The 18,225-nt window shown below is 37.9% G+C and overlaps 1 protein-coding gene across 3 annotated transcripts in view; it reads right to left on the bottom strand.

The window, feature by feature from the left end:
- SCAI (suppressor of cancer cell invasion) overlaps nt 1–18,225 on the bottom strand; it is a 122,967-nt gene that overhangs the window by 13,322 nt on the left and 91,420 nt on the right. For 2 of the 3 annotated variants that reach the window (XM_019970832.2, XM_070799233.1), the window contains 3 exons: nt 12,176–12,248; nt 9,010–9,183; nt 8,720–8,820 (listed from right to left, as the gene is read on the bottom strand). In XM_019970832.2, the coding sequence (XP_019826391.1) occupies nt 8,720–8,820; nt 9,010–9,183; nt 12,176–12,248 (348 nt within the window). Of the gene's footprint in view, nt 1–8,719; nt 8,821–9,009; nt 9,184–11,221; nt 11,366–12,175; nt 12,249–18,225 lie in introns of those variants that run through there. The other variant, XR_002181821.2, reaches the window with a different exon arrangement.

An 18,225-nucleotide genomic window follows, 5' to 3' on the forward strand; every position in this document is an offset into this window, starting at 1 on the left:
GCTGAAAATATTCCAAATATCTTGAATAGGTTGATATTTAGACAGCTTCAAGATGTTAAACAAACCCTGAGCAGGAAGAAAACAACAAAGAAATGCATATTCAGGTAGTACATCATAATCAAACTGTAGGAGACTAATATAAAACCTTAAAAATAGCCAGAGGAAGATACACATTATATGTTGCAATAATAGAACAATTATTCATAAAATCAGTAAGGATATAAATAGCTCAAATAACATAAACCAATGTGATCTAATAGATATTTATAGAACTCCTCATATAACAGTAGCAGCATATACATTCATTTCAACTGTCCCTAGGGAGGTGACTGGGGACTTTACTGGCAGTCCATTGGTTAAGATTCTGCTTCCAATGCAGGGGCCATGGGTTTCATACCTGGTCAGGGAACTCAGATTGCACATGCCGTGCAGCGCCTCCCCCCCGCCACAAAAAAAAGAGTAGGTGCTTGCATTAGAAGATAAAAAAGGTTTTAGATCACAGAAATTAAAAGAGCAAATTAAAATCAAAGTAATCAAAAAGAAAACTTATAAAGTATTAATAGAAATAAATTAAATAGAAAAGAGACAAATAGTAGTAAAAAAGAATCAATGAAAGCAAAAGCTTTTTATTTGCAAAGATCATTAAAATAAAAAATCCTTTAGCTAGACTGAAAAAGAAAAAAGAAACTTAAGAAACATTACCAATACAAGGCATGAAAGATCACTAGGGATTCTACAGAAACTAAAAGGATAATAAAATATTACCAAAAACTTTTTAGCAATAAACTAGACAAATGACTTGTAAGACGTAAGAGATTAAAATTGACTATGAAGAAAAGAGAAAACATGAATAGTCTTTGAAATTGAATTCATAATTTAAAACATTCCCCAAAAGAAAACTCCAGATCCAGATGGTTTTACTGATGAATTCTATCAATTGTTCAAGGAAGAAATAATTTCAGTCACAAACCCTTTAAGAAAGACAAGAGAATCAAACACATCCCAACCTAATTTATGAATGAGCACTACCTTGATAACAAAATCACATTAAGACATCACAGGAAAAGAAAACTAAATACCATAATTACTCATAAAAACATACACAAAAATCAACAATGAAGTATTACCGAATTGAATCCAGCAATGCAAAAGGATAATACATGACCATAAAATATGTTTAGCTCAGATATACAATGTTGATTACTGTTAGAAAATCAATCAATGTTATTCACTATGTTAACAGAATTAATACATATCAGAGTAATGCAGAAAAAAGTATCTGACAACCTTTCATACCCATTCCTGGTAAAAAAAAAAAACAAAAAAACTCTCAGCAATAGGAATAGAAGTAGAAAGAGTGACAGATTTTCTCAGGCTCCAAAATCACTGCAGATGGTGACTGCAGCCATGAAACTAAGACACTTGTTCTTTTAAGAAAAGCTATGACAAACCTAGACAGTATATTAAAAAGCAGAGACATCACTTTGCAAACAAAGGTCCATATGGTCAAAAGTACGGTTTTTCCAGTAGTCGTGTATGGATGTGAGAGTTGAACCATAAAGAAGGCTGAGCGTCGAAGAAACGTTTTTCAATTGTGCTGGAGAAGACTCTTGAGAGTCCCTTGGACAGCAAAGAGATTAAACCCGTCGATACTACAGGAAATCAACCCTGAATATTCATTAGAAGGACTGATCCTGAAGCTGAAGGTCCAATACTTTGGCTACTTGATCCAAAGAGCTGACTCAATGGAAAAGACCCTGATGCTGGGAAAGACTGAAGGTGGGAGGAGAAGGGGACAACAGAGGATGAGATGGTTGGATGGCATCACCGACTCAATGGACATGAGTTTGAGCAAACTCTGGCAGACAGTGTAGAACAGGGAAGCCTGGCGTGCGGCAGTCCATGGGGTTGCAAAGAGTCAGACATGACTTAGCGACTAAACAACAACAGTCAGTCTGAAAAAGGATATCTACGAAAAACTAACAATTAACATTATTATTTATGGTAAATGATTAATCTTCCCTTAAAATCATGAACAATGCAAAGCTAATCATTCTCATTACTTCTATTAACCATTTTGCTGTAACACTGAAATAAATAAAGCACATGTATACATAAAATAAAACACAGATTGGAAAGGAGGAAGTAAAACTGCTTTTGTCTGAAGATGACATAATCATGTACATAGAAAAATCTTAAGGAATACATTAATACTTCAATTTAGCAAGACGCTGGAGAAGGCAATGGCACCCCACTCCAGTAATCTTGCCTGGAAAATGCCATGGACGGAGGAGCCCTGGTGGGCTGCAGTCCATGGGGTCGCTAGAAGGCGGACACAACTGAGCAACTTCACTTTGACTTTTCACTTTCATGCATTGGAGGAGGAAATGGCAACCCATTCCAGTGTTCTTGCCTGGAGAATCCCATGGACAGAGGAGCCTGGTGGGCTGCCGTCTATGGGGTTGCACAAAGTCGGACACGACTGAAGGGACTTAGCAGCAGCAGCAGCAAGATGCAGGATACAAGGTTAATTTACAAGACATCAGTATGTCTATTTCTTAGCAACAAAAATTGGAAAGTGAAATGAAATATATAATTCTACTTACAAATCATCCCAAAACTTAAAATACTTCAGAATAAATTTAATGAAACACATATAAGACCTATATGATAAGACCCACAAAATATTGCTGAGAAACTAAAGAAGACCTAAATAAATAGGGAGATATAACATATTAATTAACTGGAAGACTTAATATTATTAAAATACAACTCTCCACAGATTGATTACATAGAATAAATGCAATCTCAATCAAAATGTAAACCTAATGCTAAAATTCACATAGATATGCAAAAGATCTAGAACTATTAAAACACTTAAGGCGTTTTGGTGGTAGCAGGGACTTAGATTATAAGGATTTCAGCACTTACTGTAAAGCTGCAATTACCAAGGAAGTAGTATACTGGAGAAAAAAATGCTAGTGGTCAATGGAACAGAATTTAGAATCTAGAAATAATGCTATACATACATGGCTGAATGATTTTCAAAAAACAAAATTATCTCAATGAAAAATGGATAAGCTTTTCAACAAGGGACACTAGAAAAACTCCACATACATACTGAAAAAAAAAATTTAACCCTTACTTCACATTGTAAACAAAAGTTAACTCAGAACTAAATATAAAAGCTAAGACTATAAAACTCCTAGAAAACATAGGAGAAAAATCTTTGTGACTTGGAGCTAAGCAGAGATTTCTCAGATAAAACACACCACAAAAGGCAAAAAAAAGATCAGTTCAAATTTCATCAGAATTTTAAAAGTTTGATCTTCAAAAGCCACTGTTAAGAACACAAAAAGGCATACCACAGAATAGGATAAAATATAACTAATAAGCACCTGAAAAGATGTCTAATAGCTTCATTCATCAGTGAAACGCAAGTTTAAACTACACTGAGATACCACTATAAATCCACCAAACTGGTTAAAATTTAAGACTGACCAGAAAGAGAAAAACCAATATCATATACTAATACATATATATGGAATCTAGAAAGATGGTACCAATGAACCTATTTGCAGAGCAAAGGAGACACCCTGCTTATTTAACTTATATGCAGAGTACATCATGAGAAACACTGAGCTAGAGGAAGCACAAGCTGGAATCAAGATTGCTGGGAGAAATATCAATAACCTCAGATATGCAGATGACACCACCCTTATGGCAGAAAGTGAAAAAGAACTAAAGAGCCTCTTGACAACGAAAAGAATAAAATACTTAGGAATATATCTACCTAAAGAAACTAAGACCTATATATAGAAAACTATAAAACACTGGTGAAAGAAATCAAAGAGGACACTAATAGATGGAGAAATATACCATGTTCACGGGTCGGAAGAATCAATATAGTGAAAATGAGTATACTACCCAAAGCAATCTATAGATTCAATGCAATCCCTATCAAGCTACCAACGGTATTTTTCACGGAGCTAGAACAAATAATTTCACAATTTGTATGGAAATACAAAAAACCTCGAATAGCCAAAGCAATCTTGAGAAAGAAGAGTGGAACTGGAGGAATCAACCTGCCTAACTTCAGGCTCTACTACAAAGCCACAGTCATCAAGACAGTATGGTACTGGCACAAAAACAGAAATATAGATCAATGGAACAAAATAGAAAGCCCAGAGATAAATCCACACACCTATGGACACCTTATCTTTGACAAAGGAGGCAAGAATATACAATGGAGAAAAGACAATCTCTTTTACAAGTGGTGCTGGGGAAACTGGTCAACCACTTGTAAAAGAATGAAACTAGAACACTTTCTAACACCATACACAAAAATAAACTCAAAATGGATTAAAGATCTAAACATAAGACCAGGAACTGTAAAACTCTTAGAGGAGAACATAGGCAAAACCCTCTCTGACATACATCACAGCAGGATCCTCTATGACCCACCTCCCAGAATACTGGAAATAAAAGCAAAAATAAACAAATGGGACCGAATTAAATTTAAAAGCTTCTGCACAACAAAGGAAACTATAAGCAAGGTGAAAAGACAGCCTTCAGAATGGGAGAAAATAATAGCAAATGAAGCAACTGACAAACAACTAATCTCAAAAATATACAAGCAACTCCTGCAGCTCAATTCCAGAAAAATAAACGACCCAATCAAAAAATGGGCCAAAGAACTAAATAGACATTTCTCCAAAGAAGACATACAGATGGCTAACAAACACATGAAAAGATGCTCAACATCACTCATTATCAGAGAAATGCAAATCAAAACCACAATGAGGTACCATTTCACGCCAGTCAGAATGGCTGCAATCCAAAAGTCTATAAGCAATAAATGCTGGAGAGGGTGTGGAGAAAAGGGAACCCTCTTACACTGTTGGTGGGAATGCAAACTAGTACAGCCACTATGGAGAACAGTGTGGAGATTACTTAAAAAACTGGAAATAGAACTGCCTTATGACCCAGCAATCCCACTGCTGGGCATACACACCGAGGAAACCAGAATTAAAAGAGACACCTGTACCCCAATGTTCATCGCAGCACTGTTTATAATAGCCAGGACATGGAAGCAACCTAGATGTCCATCAGCAGACGAATGAATAAGAGAGCTATGGTACATATACACAATGGAATATTACTCAGTCATTAAAAAGAATACATTTGAATCAGTTCTAATGAGGTGGATGAAACTGGAGCCTATCATACAGAGTGAAGTAAGCCAGAAAAAAAAACACCAATATCATATACTAACGCATATATATGGAATTTAGAAAGATGGTAATGATAACCCTGTATGCGAGACAGCAAAAGAGACACAGATGCATAGAACAGTCTTTTGGACTCTGTGTGAGAGGGTGAGGGTGGGATGATTTGGGAGAATGGCATTGAAACATGTATAATATCATATAAGAAACGAATCGCCAGTCCAGGTTTGATGCAGGATGCAGGATGCTTGGGGCTGGTGCACTGGGATGACCCACAGGGATGGTATGGGGAGGAAGGTGGGAGGGGGTTTCAGGATGGGGAGCACATGTACACCCGTGGCGGATTCATGTTGATGTATGGCAAAACCAATACAATATTGTAAAGTAATAATAATAATAATAAATAAATGATAAATGGTTAAAAAAAAATAAAGAGCCTCTTGATGAAAGTGAAAGAGGAGAGTGAAAAAGTCGGCTTAAAGCTCAACATTCAGAAAACTAAGATCATAGCATCTGGTCCCATCACTTCATGGCAGATAGATCGGGAAACAGTGGAAACAGTGTCAGACTTTATTTTTTTGGGCTCCAAAATCACTGCAGATGGTGATTGCAGCCATGAAATTAAAAGACGCTTACTCCTTGGAAGGAAAGTTATGACCAACCTAGACAGCATATTAAAAAGCAGAGACATTACTTTATCAACAAAGGTCTGTCTAGTTAAGGCTATGGTTTTTCCAGTGGTCATGTATGGATGTGAGAATTGGACTAGAAAGAAAGCTGAGTGCTGAAGAATTGATGCATTTGAACTGTGGTGTTGGAGAAGACTCTTGAGAGTCCCTTGGACTGCAAGGAGATCCAACCAGTCCATCCTAAAGGAGATCAGTCCTGGATATTCATTGGAAGGGCTGATGTTGAAGCTGAAACTCCAATACTTTGGCCACGTGATGCGAAGAGCCGACTCATTTGAAAACACCCTGATGCTGGGAAAGATTGAGGGCAGGAGGAGAAGGGGATGACAGAGGATGAGATGGTTGTATGGCATCACCGACTCAATGGACATGAGTTTGGGTGGACTCCAGGAATTGGTGATAGACAGGGAGGCCTGGCATGCTGCGGTTCATGGGGTCGCAAAGAGTTGGACACAACTGAGCGACTGAACTGAACTGAAAGGAGACACAGACATAGAGAACAGATTTATGGACAATTCTGGGTGGGGCAGGAAGGAGAGGGTGGGGATGTATAGAGAGTAACATGGAAACATACATTACCATATGTAAAATAGATAGTCAATGGGAATTTGCTGTATGACTCAGGGTTCTCAAACCCGGCTGGGTAACAACCTAGAGGAGTGGGATTGGGAGGGATGTTCAAGTGGGAGGGGACATGAGTAAACCTATTGCTGATTCATGTTGATATTTGGTAAAAACCAACACAATACTGTAGAGCAATTATCCTTCAGTTAAAAATAAATAAATTTTTTAAAAATTTAAGACTAAAAAAAAAAATTTAAGACTGACAACATCATGTGTTGGCAAGGGTGCAAAGCAACTTTTATATGCAGTTGCTGGGAAAAGAAAACGGTACAGCTAGTTTGAGGAAAAGATCTGGCAGTTTCTTATAAAACTAAAGACATACATATCCTACGGCCAAGAAAATTCAAAACAGAAGTCTTTGGAAAAAAGATTTCTATGGGAACGTTCATGGCCACTTTATCTATAAAAGTCAAAAGTTTAAATCTGCCCAAGTATTCATCAAAAAGAGAAGGCTTAAATAAACTGTGACACATTCAGAAAACGGAACTACTCAAAAGAATGAGTTACTTCTGCATGAAACAACACAGATAAATCTTAAGAATACACTTCATCAAAGAAGGTTTACACAGTTTAATTCAAGTACATTGTGTAAATAGCTGACACTAATCTGAAATGAAAATAATAAAAACAGCACTGCCTCTGGGATAACGGGTAGCAGGCTAACTAGAAAGGGATATGGAGAAAGTTTTCTGGAATGATGCTGTCGTAAAACTTGACCGAAGTTTGAGTTACAAAGGTGTATGTATTTAAAAAATTTATTTATTTTTATTGAAGTCCCAAGATATATATATTTGTTAAAACTCACCTAATGGTACACATTAGTTCTGTGTATTTCATTATATGTAAAGTTTACATTAAAAAAAGAAGTAAAAAAATAAATACATAACTATAAAATCCAGTTATTTATTTGCATGATGAAGTGTTGAGGGGTAAAGTCCACAGTTTACTTCAAAATGCATCAAAAACTGAGATGAACTGATGACTGAAAAAAGAGATTGATAAATGTTACAAGTTAATAGTTACATGACTACACAGAAACCAAACTACTTAGAGCAAAACAGACCAAAATCTTCAACACACTCTTCATAAAGAACACATATGAAAAGTTGTTCGACTTCAACAGTCATCCCAGAAATGACACCTGGAACCACAAGGACCTACTACTTAACAGCCACCAGATTCACATGAAACATAAGGAATAACAGCAACAGGTGTTGGCAAGGATTGTTATCTAGTCGCTCAGTCGTGTCTGATTCTTTGCAACCCCATGGACTGCAGAATACCAGGCTTCCCTGTCCTTCACCATCTCCTGGAGCTTGCTCAAACTCATGTCCATTGAGTTGGTGATGCCATTTAACCATCTCTTCCTCTGTCATCCCCTTCTCCTTTTGCCTTCAATCTTTCCCAGCATCAAGGTCTTTTCCAATGAGTTGGCTCTTTGTATCAGGTGGCCAGATTTGGAGCTTAAGCTTCAGCATTAGTCTTTTGAATGAATATTCAGGGTTGATTTCCTTTAGGATTCACTGGTAGGATCTCCCTGCAGTTCAAGGGACTCTCAAAGTCTTCTCCAGCACCACAGTTGGAAAGCATTGATTCTTCAGTGTTCAGCCTTCTGTATGGCTCAACTCTCACATCCATACATGACTACTGGAAACAGCAACTCTTACACATGGCTAGTGCAACCGCGGACTGGTGCAGCCAGGCCTTTAACTAGTAAGGCTGAATACACCTGCAGTGTCTGACCCTGTAATCCACTACTAGGTACGTTCCCCAGAGAAAATCTGTATGTGTGCCAGGTAACTGACGGAAGATTTCACAGTGGTGTCATTTTTAACAATAGCAAACCAGACACAACCCAAAGGGCCATTATCAGAAGATAATGAGTGACATGTGACAAAACTATAATGACAATTACAAAATTCAGGGTTTTAGCTTCATTTGAGAGGGAGATAAGATCAGGAAGGCCCCTTGAAGGGCCTCAAAAGTAATGAAAACTTCCCGCTTCTTAAACTGAATGGTAGATACTCAGATGTGCCTGATACTGTTCATCTTCATACCTTACATATTAATGTATGAATATTATTTTGGATCTATTCAAAGTTTACTTAATACAGGTAAAACATGATTCTTAAATACCTAAAATGGCAAGATTGATCTTTAATGATATTGTTTGCCTACCCGAAAAATCTTGTGCATCCTCATGGTGGCTGAACAAAAGATAAATCTCGTGAGAAGCAAGCGAAGAAATTCATCTCCAAAAAACTGGAGAAATGCCTGATCTGCAAAAAGGAGAAAAGTGATAGTAAAAGGATACTTAAGTGGAAAATACACTTCAAAAGGGAAGAAATGTTCAGGAAAACCTTCTCAACTTTCCTACCTTCAACAAATACCATTACATCAAACAATTTAAACAATTTTAAACCAGGATAGTACATTTTGTTAAGTGTGCAGTTATAGTAGTAGGGTACCTATTGAACGTGAATGGGTCAGTAGCTGGGCAATGTCACGGTTGATTTTTCGAAGATATTCTTGACACTTTTCCCATAGGCCTCTACGCATGCTTGACAGTCCAGAGACAAATAGGAAGGCCATTAGAGGATTGTTCAAAAACAGAGTGAACAGGCTACCTCGTTGAGATTGATCTGTAATAACAAACATGTTAAATATATAGAAAACAGTTTCACAAAAGAGAGGCATTTGAGGAACATTTTAATATATATGTATAAAATTAATGTTAATTATAATAATGTTAACATTATAATGTTATATATAACATTCATAATATATATATGTATATCATTAAATTATAATTCAGCCAGGTAGATTTGGCTTAGAACTACAAAAGCAAAGCCCAAGTATGTTGCTTTCTGCTAAACAAATTTAAGATAGAACCTCATCAACTTAAAAGAGAAATAGAAAACAAACATATTCCTTTGCTTTTTCCCCTCCAGCTAACAACTTCCATGCAAATATGGCAAGTGCTGGATCATGGGCAGTTCCTGATGGAACCTCCTGAGGAGCACTAGAGCTGCCAGTCACCTTCATTCTCCTTTGTTAGCTGCTCTTTCTTTACCTATCCCATAAACATCAGTATTTTCTCTCTACACGTTGCTGATGTCCCCTATGCACATGATTTTGGTTATCACTTATGTGCCTACTAATTCAGAGTTCTCTAGCTGCAGCCTAACTGAGCTCCTTAGGTCCAGAATGGCACTATTCCACAGCAGCCACCAGGCACTTCAAAGAGTGTCCAAGCTGACACTCACTGTGAAGTGTAAAATATACATGGGATTTCAAAGCCTCAGTACAAAAAGATGTATCACTAACCTTAATTTCACCTGTTTGTCTCTAAAGACTTTAAAAAAAGGTATTTCTAGTAGCTACTAGAAAACTTAAAATCATACATGTGATTCCTATATTTCTACTGGACACAGTAGCTCCCGACTATGACATTTAAACTAACTCTCAAAGGTAACTTCAAACTCAACACATTAAACTTGACACTCAGAAGCAGATTCTTTCCCCCTATTTGTTCTCTTATAAATCTTATCCAGGATTATCATTGCTACCAGCACCTAAGCCAGAAACCTGGAAGTCCATGTTTCCCTCCTCTCCTTGATTCCGTCATCCTGTCTATCACCAAGTCCTCTTGGTTCTCTGGAACGATTATCTTCTGAAGCCAGCTAACAAGCCATTGAAGCCAGCTAATAAGCCTTGAAGGCCGCCTTTTGGTCACTTGCTCCTGCTGCTGCTGCTAAGTCACTTCAGTCGTGTCCGACTCTGTGAGACCCCATAGACAGTAGCCCACCAGGCTCCACTGTCCCAGGGATTCTCCAGGCAAGAACACTGGAGTGGGTTGCCATTTCCTTCTCCAATGCATGAGAGTGAAAAGTGAAAGTGAAGTTGCTCAGTCATGTCTGACTCTTAGAGACCCCATGGACTGCAGCCTACCAGGCTCCTCCGTCCATGGGATTTTCCAGCAAGAGTACTGGAGTGGGGTGCCATTGCCTTCTCCGATTTCTTTGCTAAAACACTCTTATTCAACCATATTTCACTCCTATCTACCTGTCTAATTTTACGCATCCTTCAACTTCACTTGGGACATCATTTTATCTACTTTCATAGCACAACAGATAGGATTCTAGACTAAGACACGTTAAGGACATATATTTAAATTAAGCATATTACAATAATGACACTAGTTAACACATATTGAATACTTACTGTGTACTCAGAATTCTTTAAGGAGGTAGGTACTATTATTATCTCCATTTATTAGCAAAGAAACTGAGGCACAGAATGCCTGAGGAACTTCCCAAGGTCACACAGCTCGTAGGGGGCAGAGTTGGGATTCAAATATGATCAATTTGCCTTTAGAGTCTGTGTTTTTACCCTCTTCACAATAAAACCTTTCTGATTAAATAATCGGTATTAACCCATTTGTTCATGCAATTTAAAATAAAGCTGTTTCATGATAGGAAAAAAGTGATAGCAAAAAGTACTCGCCATTGGAAGGGGTTACATTTCTTCAGAAATGGTAAGAAACAGGTTAACCAAGTCCTCAAAGCGGGAGAGTTTTACCGTTGTTTGAAGGTAAGTTCTATCCCTTAGTGATTTGTCTTCTAGATACATGAACTTAGTATGTCTACATGTTTTTCCCTGTTAAATAGCAGAACTTACCTTAAAACAACGGTGAAAAGTCTCCAGCTTCTCTCGGGCATTCAAATGCTGACCATCACCTCCTGTGTCAAACTATATCAGCAGACAGGACTTCTGGCTGGGAAGTAGCAGTAAAATGCCATCCCCCACAGAGAGACACCAGCACTGTTCACGGTTAGGAAGATAGTGAAACAGTGACAAGTACTGCTAAAACAGGAGTAAGGTTTGTTTAGTATTTTACCTAGCTTAGTGACTAGGCGTTAGAATCAGATTTTATGTGTTGCTTACTGAGGACAAATTATTTAAGACAAAAAAATTTTCATTTCTCAGCCACTTGAGAAACGGCAAAACACTGACCTGTCTCTCTGGCACATTGAGAAGAGGTTTTTTTAATGTTAAAAATACAGTGATGTAAAAATGTGAATAAAAGAAACCCTTTAAGTTGTGCCAGCTAGGTTATCCTAATCCTTGGGCATGGATTAAGAAGTGTCCTATACCAGATTTCTCATGGTCTTAAAAGATACTTAAAATATACAGCCAGACATAGAAGAAATCGTACTATGTGGATGAAGACAAGCACACCCTCAAAAAAAAATTTTTTTTTCTGGCTTTAATTAACAATATCTTTTTTTTTTAATTTAATTTAATTTTTTAACTTTACAATATTATATTGGTTTTGCCATATATCAACATGAAGTTCTCCAATAGCAAGGGAACCAAAACCACTCTCTTCTCAAGGATGTTTTATCATTTCTTTTAGACCTATCTCAAGGCCTAACTGTAGCCCATTCAGGAAGTCTGATTGTTGGCAAGACTTCTGGGTTTATTTCAGACTGATACTTGCCACATTCAACACTATAAACCTACAACTGACCACTATAGATGGGGGAGACGAAGATCAGATCAGCATTATTCAAGATGAAGACATAAGTTGATTTGCGACCTATGGATATAACAGGGAATGAAAGAACATACCTTGTAAAGCTTTTGGGTAGGCTGTAGGAGAAAGCAAGCAGACTAGTGGCTGTCCAAATAAGTTTGTGAAATTCTGTAATATACAAGAGTTTAAAACTTTCATTAAAGATTTGACCAATGACAGTTACTCAGTAATTTTCCAAAGCATATCACTAGTGTATAGATCAGGTTCTTTTACTCTTAAGTAGATGCAGAAACATCAGTAACGGCTGAAGAGGCTGTCGTTCAAGTATAATTAACATGCGTAATAGGCTTTCTTAAAATGGTGACATTTACTAAATGAACTATTGATTTTTAAAGTAAAGGCACACACATGGTTGCAGTGTTACAGGGAGAGGTCACCTGGCTGTTTAACAGGCCACTCCATTGAGCAGCACACCTAGGATTTACAAGGGTAGATTTGCCAAGATCTAGGATCTGGCTCCCAGCCTCACAGGCTATAAAACCTGACTTACAGGTATGTGAAGGCTGGATTCATCTCTTGCTGTGAATCATGATAATAGATTGTACAGAATGATGCATAAAACCAGAAGGTCAATGTGTTAATTTACGGTGAGAATTAAACTGACACTCACTACTGCTGCATGATTAATACTGTCCTTTCCATAACGGCAGAGCTACATGAGAAGTAGAATCATAAACTGTATGGTAAAACAACAAGAGAGAGAAAACTCCTAGGAGTAAACTTAAGTGAAAAAACACCAAAACAACTAAAAAATACTTTTGAATGATAAACATGAAGACTTGAACAAACAGAAAGACATACTATGTTCTTAGAGGGAAACCCATTCTAAAGATGTCATTATACTAATTTATTAAAATTTAAATCAACCTTAACAAAAATGGCCACAGATTGTTTTTCCCCCTGCAATTCCAAGAAATTATAAAGTGCATTTGGATAAGACACATTAGCCAGGAAAATTCTGAAAAAGAAGAGCAGGGGGACTTGCTTTCCGGTCCAGTGGTTAAGAATTCCTGAATAATGTGCTTCCATTGCTAGAGACACAAGATCAATCCCTGGCTGAGGAACTAAGATCCCACATGCAATGTGGTGTGGTCAAAAAATAAATAAAAATAAAGCTAAATAGAGTAAAGAGGGGAAACTAGACTTATCAGTTATTAAAACATACTTTAAAGCCTCAGTAATTAAAAATATGTGCCTTGGCATAAAAGGAGGCAGAAAAACCAATGGAAGAAAATGAAGAGTTCAGAATTAGACCCCGAAATAGATGAGGCTTAAAGATATATGATATGGATGATGGTTGGGACTGGCAGGAAAAACTGACATCTATCTAGAAAACTCCATACTTCATACCAAAATCTAGGATGAATTTCTAATATAATCAATTTAAATGTAAAAAATTAAATAGCAACAGTGCTGAAAGAAAATATAAGAAAATAAGGGTAACTTCTCTAATGTAGAAGATCTTCCTGACGGTTGTAATTAAGATTGACAAACCCATTACAAAAACCAAAGGCTTGTGAATTGTAAAATACAGCATAAAGTAAAGCAAAAGCAAGAAGCTGAACTGGGGAAAACATATGCAACTCACTTTACAAAGGATTAATCTCCTTAATATAGAAAGAGCTTTTCCAAATCCATAAGAAAAAGACCACTGTTTCAATAGAAAAATGGGTAAAAGGTAACAGGGAATACAGTACTGACTGATTTTCATATATGCAATCTCCTTGCATTTTTCAGATAAACTCTTCTGGCAGATTATTCTATTAGTAGGTGTATTTGCTGCTGTTCAGTTGCTCAAGGTCATATAAATGTCTTCTGGCCTGTTATAGAATGAATTGGGTATTTCTGACATTTTACACTGCTCTAGAATTGTATAGATTATAAAAGTTTAAAAGAGCTTATTGGTGAACTCAACTTTACAACTTTAAAATACTACATAGTACCTTTTCAAAGATCTCTTTTCTTCAAAAGATACTCATTGAACCTACAAACTAGATACTGTTGTAGGTGCTAGGGGTACTGCAGTAAGAAAAAACAAACCAAAACAAACAAAAAAACAGATTAAAAAAAAAATCCCGTCTTTCTGGAGCTGACATTTAGATGGGGGTGAAGGTGGCAGGTAGCAACCTGCAATGAACAAAATAAAGTTATATAATATTACAGAGGTTGACAAGTGCTACATATGCAAAGACAGCAGAGTACAGCTGGCAGTAAAGCAAAGATTCATAATCAGACTGCATTTCAATTCCAAATCAGCCATCTTGTGCCTTGGTTTTATCTGTAAAACAGGGTTAACAGAAATAACACATTGGGTTGCAAGGATTAAATGTATTCGATGTCCTTTTCATCATAGGGGACTGGAATGCCAAAAGTAGGAAGTCAAGAGATACCTGGAGTAACAGGTAAGCTTGGCCTTGGAATACAAAATGAAGCAAGGCAAAGGCTAACAGTTTTGCCAAGAGAACGCACTGGTCATAACAAACATCCTCTTCCAACAACACAAGAGACAACTCTACACATGGACATCACCAGATAGTCAACACTGAAGTCAGATTGATTATATTCTTTGCAGCCAAACATTGAGAGGCTCTATACAGTCAGCAAAAACAAGACTGGGAGCTGACTGTAGCTCATATCATTAATTCCTTATTGTGAAGTCAAGTGGGCCTTAGTAAGCATCATTATGAACAAAGCTAGTGGAGATGACAGAATTCCCACTGAACTATTTCAAATACTAAAAGATGACGTTGTTAAAGTGTTGCACTCAATATGCCAGCAAGTATGGAAAACTTAGTAGTGGCCACAAGACTGAAAAAGGTCAGTTTTCATTCCAATCCCAAAGAAGGGCCATGCCAAAGAATGTTCACACTACCACACAATAGATTCACTTCACAGGCTAGCAAGGTCATGCTCAAATTTTTCCAAGTGAGACGTCAACAGTTCATGAACCAAGAACTTTCAGATTTAGAAAAGGCAGAGGAGCCAGAAATCAAATTGCCAACATCCACTGGATGACAGAAAAAGCAAGGGAATTCCAGAAAAACATATACTTCTGTTTCATTGACTACGCTAAAGCCTTTAACTGTGTTGACAAACTGGTGAAAACTCTAAAGAGACAGGAATACAAGATCACCTTATTTATCTCCTGAGAAGCAAAAGTTAAAACTGCACATGGAACAACTGACTCGTTCAAAATTGCGAAAGGAGTACATCAAGGCTGTATATTGTCATCCTGCTTATTTAACTTACATGCAGAGTACATCATGCGAAATGCCAGGCTGGGTGAAGCTCAAGCTGGAATCAAGATTGCTAGGAGAAATATCAATAACCTCAGATATGCAGATAACACCACCCTAATAGCAGAAAGCAAAGAGGGAACTAAAGAGTCTCTTGATGAAGGTGAAAGAGAAGAGTGAAAAGGCTGGTTTAAAAATCAACCTTCAAAAAACAAAGATCATGGCATCCGGTCCCATCACTTCATGGCAAATAGATGGGGAAACAGTGGCAGACTTTATTTTCTTGGGCTCCAAATTCACTGCAGATGGTGACTGCAGCCATGAAATTAAAAGACCCTTGCTCCTTGGAAGAAAAGCTATGACGAACTAGACAATGTATTAAAAAGCAGAGACATCATTTTGCTGACAAAGGTCTATATAGTCAAAACTATGGTTTTTCCAGTAGTCATGTACAGATGTGAGAGTTGGACCATATAGAAGGATGAGCACCAAAGAATTAATGCTTTCGAACTGTGGTGTTGGAGAAGACTCTTGAGTGTCCCTTGGACTGCAAGGAGATCAAATCAGTCAATCCTAAAGGAAATCAACCCTGAATATTCACTGGAAGGACTGATGCTGAAGCTGAAGCTCGATACTTTGGCCACCTGATGCAAAGAACTGACTCATTAGAAAAGACCCTGATGCTGGGAAAAATTGAAGGCAGGAGGAGAAGGGGACAAGAAAGGACGAAATGGTTGGATGGCATCATTGACTCAATGGACATCAGTTTGAGCAACTCCAGAAGATGGTGAAGGACAGGGAAGCCTGGCGTGCTGTAGTTCATGGGGTTACAAAGAGCTGGACACAACTGAGCAACTGAACAACAACAAAATTACAGAAAGCTCTATTAAGAGGCTTCAGTTGATTAAACACCTGGAAAACAAAAAGTGTTCTTTGGAAGAGGATTCACGGTTGAAGGAACAGAACACAAAGATTCTAAGCAGAAGATTGCCAGGTATGTCTGAGGAAGAGCAAGGTCTGTGTGGCTAAAGAGAACTGTGATAAGGAAACCACAAGAGAAGATAGAGATGCATTTGGGGGGTGGGGGAGAAGCATGAGAGCAGAAAGCATGAAGCCTATACCCTTAGTGAGATGAGGAGCCTTCAGAGCAGATAAGTGACATAATCTGATTTACAGGCACACCCTGTAGGGGAGCAAGGGCAGGAGGAGGAAGCCTAGTTATGAGGCTACTGCATTAATTCAGGGGAGAGACGATGGTGGCAGTGAAGGTAGTAAGATTCTGGGCATATTAGTTATAACCAAGAAAATATTCTGAAATGGATGTAGGTGTGAGGGAAGGAAAAGTTCATAATGAAACTAAAGATTTGAGCTAGGGCAACTATAAAAGGACAATAGTCATTAACTGATAAGGGGAAGTTGGACACAGAAGAGGTCTAGAAACTGTCCTGGGCATGTTAGCTTTGCAATCTCTATTAGAGTCACCAATGAGAGATGTGGAGTACGTAGATTATATTCAAGTCTGGGGTTAACTGAGAAAGATTTGGGCTGGTGATTTAAATGTGGAAATTGTCAGCACAGAGATAGTAATTAAAGTCATGAAACTATTAAGGGCATCTAGGGAGTCAGCTGTAGCTAGAAAAGAAGAAGAACAAGGATGGAGCCCAGGAATACTCCAGTGATAGGTCAGGGAGATGAGGAAAAACCAGTAGAGGAGACTAAGAAAATAAGCTTGACACCAGGCCTTTAGGATTGATGCTGAAACTGAAGCTCCAATGCTTGGGCCACCTGATGCGAACAGCCAACTCTTTGGGAAAGTTCCTGATGCTGGGAAAGACTGAAGGCAAGAGATGGGGACAGCAGAGGATGAAATGGTTAGGTAACATCACTGACTCAATGGACATGAGTTTGAGCAAATTCCAGGAGACGGTGAACAACAGGGACGCCTGGTGCGCTGCAGTCCATAGGGTCGCAGAGAGTCAGACACAACTTAGCAACTAAAGAACAACAAGGCCTCCCCTGCCCTGAGGCAATTGAGCCACTTGAATTTAGACTTTAAAGGCCTTACAGAGAAGGGGACAGAAGTCAGAGCTCAAGGTCTGTCTAAAATGAGAGTCTAATAGAAAACCAGCCCTGCTAAACCGGAATCCCGAAGGGCTATACTTTTACTGTAGGTATGTATGTGAAAGTCGCTCAGTCGTGCCTGACTCTTTTTGACCCCATGGACTATACAGTCCATGGAATTCACTGTTAGGGTGAACAAAAACCAAATTTCACACTTTCCCTACCCGCCATGACCAAGCCTCAACAGATCACAAAGAAAATTTTCCTGGTGCTGAGCAGAATAGAGAAAGAGCCAGCAAAGGAATCAAACAGCCCTAAGGGTTTTAAACTATAAGCCAGCCCTCTTGCATGTTTGCAGCCCAAATTTATACCACCTAGGTAATCCCAAACACATGGTCCCCAAGCTGTGCCTCTGTAGCAGAAGCACATGCAGATCCTCTCTAGATGAAAATATCATCATTCTAGGGTTCAGTGAATTTATCGCAGAGAATTTTAAGGATACAACTATAATCGAATCAAAGATAATCAAGCATACCGGGATACAGAAACAGCAACGGGCATCTTTGGGCAGCAAAAGCACATTTCAGGTGTAAGAATTACCAGATGGATAATAAATAATATGATAAATAGGCCTATTAAGTTTAAAGAAATAAAGAAGACTTGAAAACAGAAAATAGGGAACTATAAAAAGGGCAATAAATCACTTGAAAAAAGAACCAAACAAAACTTTCTGAAATGAAAAATACCACAACTAACAAAGAACTCAATAAATGAGTTTAATATCCAAG

Source organism: Bos indicus, chromosome 11 (assembly GCF_029378745.1).
Source record: "Bos indicus isolate NIAB-ARS_2022 breed Sahiwal x Tharparkar chromosome 11, NIAB-ARS_B.indTharparkar_mat_pri_1.0, whole genome shotgun sequence".
NCBI lineage: Eukaryota > Metazoa > Chordata > Mammalia > Artiodactyla > Bovidae > Bos > Bos indicus.